General features: G+C 36.7%; 1 protein-coding gene across 1 annotated transcript; it reads left to right on the plus strand.

Annotated features, from left to right (window-relative positions):
• The first annotated feature begins 3,239 nt into the window (after positions 1 to 3,239).
• Positions 3,240 to 5,616, plus strand: LOC141620930 (uncharacterized). Its single transcript, XM_074437673.1, has 5 exons — positions 3,240 to 3,379; positions 4,098 to 4,175; positions 4,295 to 4,391; positions 4,531 to 4,716; positions 5,512 to 5,616. The coding sequence occupies exons 1-5, from the start codon at positions 3,240 to 3,242 to the stop codon at positions 5,614 to 5,616; spliced, it is 606 nt and encodes a 201-aa protein (XP_074293774.1).
• The last annotated feature ends 1,573 nt before the right edge of the window (positions 5,617 to 7,189 follow it).

A 7,189-nucleotide genomic window follows, 5' to 3' on the forward strand; every position in this document is an offset into this window, starting at 1 on the left:
CGAACACAACCAAGCACACACGCAAGTCACAACCACTCCAGCCAATCACCGTCACCGACTGTCCACTGGACCAGCCCTGCCAGTGGGGGACCGCAGCCGTACCCACCAAATCCCCGCTCATCATACCGAGCGATAACCCTGTCCCATTAATGTGACATCCCCTCCCGTGGCGGGTTCCACGGAGGGCAAAACTAGGGCGTGAAGCCACTCCCGCAAGTGACTCCACTCAGCCAGGGACACGCCCCGAATATCACAGACAGCTATACAATGATCACAAACACGCCAATCGAGACAACACAACACCAACCAACAACACAATCAATCCAATCATACCGACACTACAATCAACACAACAACTGACACACTAGACAACCAACAAAAACTGAGTAGGCGAACCTGCCTTTAGCCAACCGCAGCGATTCCTTGTTCAATCACATGACATCAACCAAGCAAGCAAAACCCCTATACAAACAGTACAAACACCTATTACTATTACCACAACCCTACAAGAAACAACAACGACAAACATGACGATGATGACATACCTACGCACAGCATATCGGTGTCAAGACCGCTACCCGACTCAAGCAACCTATCCCCAAGGCACAAGCATCCTCAAAGGCTCCCATGGGAGGAATTATGGTGAAGAAAATGAGGAAAGACGACATCTAGGTCTGAAGAGAGGAGGCGGAAATGATTTGCGATTCTATCAAAACACGATTATAAACCCTCGCTGAAAAGACGTTACTCGATCGAGTAACCAACTTACTCGATCGAGTGACCCCTACTCGATCGAGTACTCAAGCTACTCGATCGAGTAACCTCGACTAGATCGAGTACCACTCACTCAAAGCCTATCCTGACACCAGACATCTCTTGTACGAATTCCCAAAGGCTACAACATGCTTCTAAGGTCGGTCAACGTCAGTCAACGGGTCCCTAAAAGGACGGGTATTACAGCCGCCGTCGTTGTTTACCTTTGTAGTTTCGTCGCCTCTTTGTCATTTTTCTGAGTGATAAAATTAATTGAGTTTGGTCGTAGGTTATTTCAGGGTTTGAGTACGTCTCCCATAAAACCGTCTCTTATATGAGAGTGCGATGTGTAGGGGTATTAGGATTTTGAGCATATATATGCTTTTGAGTTCCTTGTTCACCAAAGACGGTTAGGAACTTTTCATTTTAAAAGGAGATTTTGTGTATGACAAGTTTTTTTACTTTATTTTATTTTCCAACATCTCTATAGCGAACCCTAAGTCCTTAAGGATGACAGGCTAAAAGTCTAGAAAACATAGCTCTAAGCCATAAAATTTTTCAACATCTCTATTGCGCACCCATAGTTAGGGATGTTAACGAGCCGAGCCGAGTCCGAGCTTGACCTTTCTCGGTTTGTGCTCGAAACAAAAACTCGAGCTCGAGCTTACCTGAGCTTGAAAAAATGTGCTTGTTATAAAGCTTGCCAGCTCGAGTCAAACTCGAGCCCAAATCGAGCATATATAAAATTGTTTATTTCTTTTCTTTCGATATTTTCAATAACAAGGCTCGAAGGTTATATGTAAAAATATTTGGCAAATCAACGAGACATGTGATATATGTGATACAAAATCATGATAAAATATATTTTTATAAAATATGAGTAATATCTTATGTAATCACCCAAGTTCGAGCCGCTCGCGAGATTTTTGAATCGAGCCAGCCTTTGCTTAATTCAGTCCGATTATATGTAATTATTTTCATTTATTTCGATTTTTAATTCATTCCGTTTATATGCAATTACTTTTACTTCTGTCGATTATCTATTTATTTCATTAACTATGTAATTCAGTCCGATTATATGTAATTATTTTCATTTATTTCGATTTTTAATTCATTCCGTTTATATGCAATTACTTTTACTTCTGCCGATTATCTATTTATTTCATAAAATATTTTCTATGACATAATTTGTCGCATGTTTGTAGAAATAAACTCTTTCCACGTAAACGGGACCTAACATTACCTGAATTTCCCAAAAAAAAAAAAAAGAAAGAAAAATTGGATGAATGACGTGGGGCATCCTGTGTTGAGCATTGTCTTTTGCATTAATATAGATAAGATAGGTCTATTGCCCTTGTATAGATCAGACCAACAATGTCCCTTGATCTCCCACACAAAAGAAAGGATAAACTGATCAAATTGGGGATTTCTTGAAATTAGGATTACTATTAGGATATTAGGCCCATTAGGGCCGAATATCATTAGGGTTAAGTTATGACGGCTACCGTCTAGGGTTTAGACTAATGTGGTTTATTATAGGGTTAAGTTATGACGGCTACCGTCTAGGGTTTAGACTAATGTGGATTATTATATAAATCGTGTCCATGTATTCAATGAGACACACATATTCTCTACATTATACATCTCGTTAGTTTATCATGGTATCAGAGCCTCGTTCTTGAGGTCTCTATAAACCGCTTCCGCTTTCTTACCGATGGGTGGCCGGAAATTTACACCCACCGGTAGGATTTTTCAACCACAAACAATAATTTCCTTTTTCTGAATTCAAAAAAAAAAAATTCACACTACGTAGGATTTGTCATTAGGTACAATAATCAAGAATCATCATCATCTTATCGATGTGGCAGGGGCACAACTTCGTCCCTATTTTTCTTTATTTTGATTTAAAATTCTTTTCTTCGATTAAGGTGGTATTTAAATTGACTTGCGAGTTACGCAACTTTAATCACCATGATGGTGGTTCCGATCTATTTGGAGTTCGAAAAACTTAGCGTTCTCCTAACTTTAAATTAATGGATAATTTTCCGTTTTACTGAAATTTGTTTAGGTCCGATTAGTGTTCCTAACAAATTATTTGATGTTCGACAAGTCCGAAAAACTTAACGTTCTTGTTCGAAGAAATCTCTAACGAGTCTTAATACTCGTTTATTTTACCAACCTTGCGAAGACGGAGATGGATAATGAAGACGAAGGAGTCGATGAAGATTGATTTTTCTTATTTTAATTTTATCTTGATTTTATTGTAATTCTCCAATCGTAAAGTTCGTATGTACTGCCTTTACGATTGCGGGAGGGTATTAGGATATTAGGCCCATTAGGGCCGAATATCATTAGGGTTAAGTTATGACGGCTACCGTCTAGGGTTTAGACTAATGTGGTTTATTATATAAATCGTGTCCATGTATTCAATGAGACACACATATTCTCTACATTATACATCTCGTTAGTTTATCAATTACTATACAATGGAGGTTGTCAAGGGTGTTGATTACCGTGAATCAAGCGATTATGACGGTGAAATTTCTGGAAATCGATGTCGAAAACGAGATAGTAGCGATGATAGTAGTCGATCAACTGAGAAACGTAAGCTCAATAAAATCACATGGTTCGTATTCCCCCTTCTACTTCTTGTTATTAATATCTTCATCTTCATTGCTCTTTTATCGATGATTTATCTATCATTCTTCTGTCGTGTTAGGGTTTTCTCGACGTAATTTCGGGTACATCCGATTAAAATTGAGGTAAAATCAAAGGAGGTCCAAGAAATATCCAAATGATTGTTTGATAGTACTTAGAGACTAATAAATTGACAATTAATCGTTTCAATTGAATGATTTAGGGTAGTTTTTGGGAAAAAATCGGGTTTTTATTGTTAGGGTTATGCAATTTTTTTTTTTTTCTGATTTAATCTGTGTATCTAAACAAGTGCATATTCATAATGCTCAGCATGGTCAAGTTTCGTTTAATCATGTTCAATAAAAAAAAAAGAGTAATACAAATTACTGTTTAAGACTGAGGTATACTTCTATAGTTAAAACGGGTTAAGTATTACTCATTTAAAAAAAAAAATCCCTCGAAAAAAATATAAGTACAAAAGCGGATAACCTAGGGAATAATAAAAAGTTTGTCCTATCTATTTAAAATGGTATTAGTTGGCTCGTTTTAACTGTAAAACGGATGTTTTTGTTTTTGTTTAAGGGAGACTAATGAGTCCTGTATATTATAAGAAGACATGTTTATTTGTCTGAATAATGAAGAAACATTGAAATGATCGAGCATTCGAGCACACTTTGTTTTGTAATATGTTTTGTAATATATTCCAGGCATGGTGCAACTTTCTATTCGTATATGACTTATGAAGAGTATGCAGCAAACCAGAAGGAAATTGATGAATTCTTGCTGTAAGTTTCATCTTATATTACCATCAGTCGTTACATCTTTGTCATCGACTCACCGTCTGATTATCATAGACTGAGTATTCTGTTTAATTCAATATACCTTGTTTTTTTGGCAACTTTAGGCATCCACCTGGATGGGATGATCCTAACACGTATAAGGAACAAAGTGCAGAAATTTGTCAAGAATGTTTCCTAATAATCCAGAAAAAGTTTCCCGAGGTTTACCCTTTGCTCTTATGTTCTTCTGCTAAACCTGTTACGCACCCCATCCCGTTTCACCTTGATTTCAGTAGTCATTAACGACTGTCGTTTTCTCACAATATACTTAGCTGAACTTATTTAATTGAAAATTTTACAGATGTCCGATTATGAACTTGTGGAGCCCTTGTATACATCTGTTTTCAACGGCTCCAGAATTTTCGCTCATTTGAACTTTAAAGCTAAGCAGAAAGGTGCTGCAGATTCTTCGACATCAGCTTATTTTGTTGAGTATGACATGATAGATCAGGACATTAGCTGCTTTCGTGAAACGACTCTTCTTCAGGTATAAAAATGATCATGCATTTTAGTTTGTAGATTGTCTAATAATCTGAAGTTTGACTCGTCTCTTTATTATTACTCAATTGATATCCTTTGAAATTGATAAAAAAACAAAAGACATTTGAGTGTTTGGTCACATGTTTGATTTCAGGTTATCGTCCTGTTTGTCGCCACTGCCATGATCTTGAATGCCCCGATCCTATCGGAGTTTATGTTTACCATCCGGATGATACTAGCTCATTTCATGGGGCTTATTGAATTGTGGTTGTAGTTGGTAAACCCTACTGTCTAATTGGTCATCACTTCTTCCTTTGGTCTTTATGCCAAAACCAAACGTAAACTAATGACGAGGAGGGAGGGAGTATTAGATTATAGTCACCGTTCTGCCGCTGCCATGATCTCGAGTGTCCCTATCCTATTGGAGATTATGGTACAAAGCAGATTAACACGACCCCTGTGTAAGGATGACACGCATGTTTCCTAAAATGATTAGGATGTTTCGCTTCACAATGATAGGAACATGTATATTATCAAGGAGCGTGTTAAATAACGTCTACACATTACTAAATAACGTCGACAATTATCAATTTATCATGGTTCCGAAATGTTTCCTATTCAAAGTGAGCCACATCCTTGGAAAGGCTTAATTGATTCCAATATGGATGTGTGTGGGTTTTAATTGACAATGATTTTAACAAAAGAAGATAACATTCAAATTGCAATCGAAAACTTAACCAACGTCCAAGTTCATAACTACAACTTGATTTTAATTAAATCATTTCTAATGAAAAACATGTAGCACCTTAAGACTGAGAAACCCTCCCTTTTTGGGCTTCCAATACTTGCCAGTAAAAGCACTGTCTTTAAGTTTAAGGACTATACAGTCCGACTGCATCCGAATTAATACAACGCAGCTATTTCAACATTGTTTGTTTCCTCTCAGACATCCTATAACAACAATACAATACAAGTATTTAATAAGACGGAACCAACTAGGATCGGATGTTGTAGAACAAACGACATTTATTTCGAGAAAAATGAGACCAAACATACATACATACATCAGGCATACAGATATTGCAGTGTTTTTTTTCCGACCCTAGACCTTAAGCGACTCCACTTGGCATAAACCTCATTTACATAAATGTCATATACGACGTCATTTACATAAATTTCATATAGGAAATCATTTACATAGAGACTATAGTAAGTCTCGTCAACATGGTCCTTGTATTCGTATATGTCTTTGTCTTCATCGGGTTCCGGTGTTGAAATTAACTTAGGCTCACATACAATTAAGAAATCAAAACTTATATACCACGACTTCATTTCCTTACGATTGCCTTTGTGGATATCGTAAACCCATAAATCTTTATCATCCAAATAAACAATTAATTCCCCACTCGGCATAAATCCAAGGATATTCATATAATTTATCGATCTACAATCGTCAACCATATTCATGTATGGAAACGTGAAGACATTACTCCACGATTCTGAATTTCCGTATTCTTTCATTACCCAAACCTCTAAATTTTCACAAGCGATATCATGTAGAACACAACCAAGTTGATTTTCTCCATCTAATGTCGCTAAACCGAGCATTGTTTTATCGTCAATCCCATCCGGTCGTGCTATTTTTTTAAACTTCACTTCATTCAAATCAAAGTAAAAAATATCCTTTTTCACAATCGGATGTATAAAATCGTAGTATTGGATAACCCAATGAGGTAAACCATGAATAACCTTTCCTATATCTCCATGGAATAAATTATTATCCAATAAACGGAATCCAGTCCGGATAAAAGGTATTCTTTCACAACCGTTCTTGAAATTGTAGAAGTAAACAAACATGCTTCCGTTACCTCCATATTGACCATATATTTGATCAGCGTCGAAATTTGCGGTTATAAGGGCCTTTGATACTCGAACCCAATCACCGCAACATACTCATCCTTACTACTATCGTAACACAACCCAAATAAAAAGCGATAGGGAAATTTAGTTTCAAAGTCAAGTATCGGATTTCTTTTAACTCGAATAAATGACTGTTCTTTAGTTAAAGGGTTCCACAATATCAACTTCTTATTATACAATATCGCTACCAAACCGTTACAAGATCCCAAAAGTATTGCAGACTCTATTTTATAAGGTTTTGTTCGTTTTATATAATATTCCAACGGGTCAAGATTTCGACTATAGTACCATTACTAGGACTTAAGGTGTAGAAATTAAATTCATTCCCGGACGCATGACTGTATTTGTGGTTGAACAAGATTAAAAGATTACCTTGGATTTGACGAAGATTTTTATGATAATAATCCATGAATTTGGGAGACGATATTATGGAATTCCATGTCTTGCAAACTGATTTGGACCGCGCCATGGCCTTACAAGGTAACTTGCGTAATATTTCTTCGATGATGTTTTCGGGAAGGTACGGCAGCGGATTAATTGTTGATAGAATTAACGTCTGA

This window comes from Silene latifolia, chromosome X, assembly GCF_048544455.1.
Source record: "Silene latifolia isolate original U9 population chromosome X, ASM4854445v1, whole genome shotgun sequence".
NCBI lineage: Eukaryota > Viridiplantae > Streptophyta > Magnoliopsida > Caryophyllales > Caryophyllaceae > Silene > Silene latifolia.

Excerpts from the sequence above, each read along its gene's own strand:
- LOC141620930 (XM_074437673.1), top strand. The coding sequence starts at position 3,240 with ATGGAGGTTGTCAAGGGTGTTGATTACCGTGAATCAAGCGATTATGAC. Across the intron at positions 3,380-4,097 it reads AAGCTCAATAAAATCACATG|GCATGGTGCAACTTTCTATT; the intron begins GTTCGTATTCCC and ends AATATATTCCAG. Across the intron at positions 4,176-4,294 it reads GAAATTGATGAATTCTTGCT|GCATCCACCTGGATGGGATG; the intron begins GTAAGTTTCATC and ends TGGCAACTTTAG.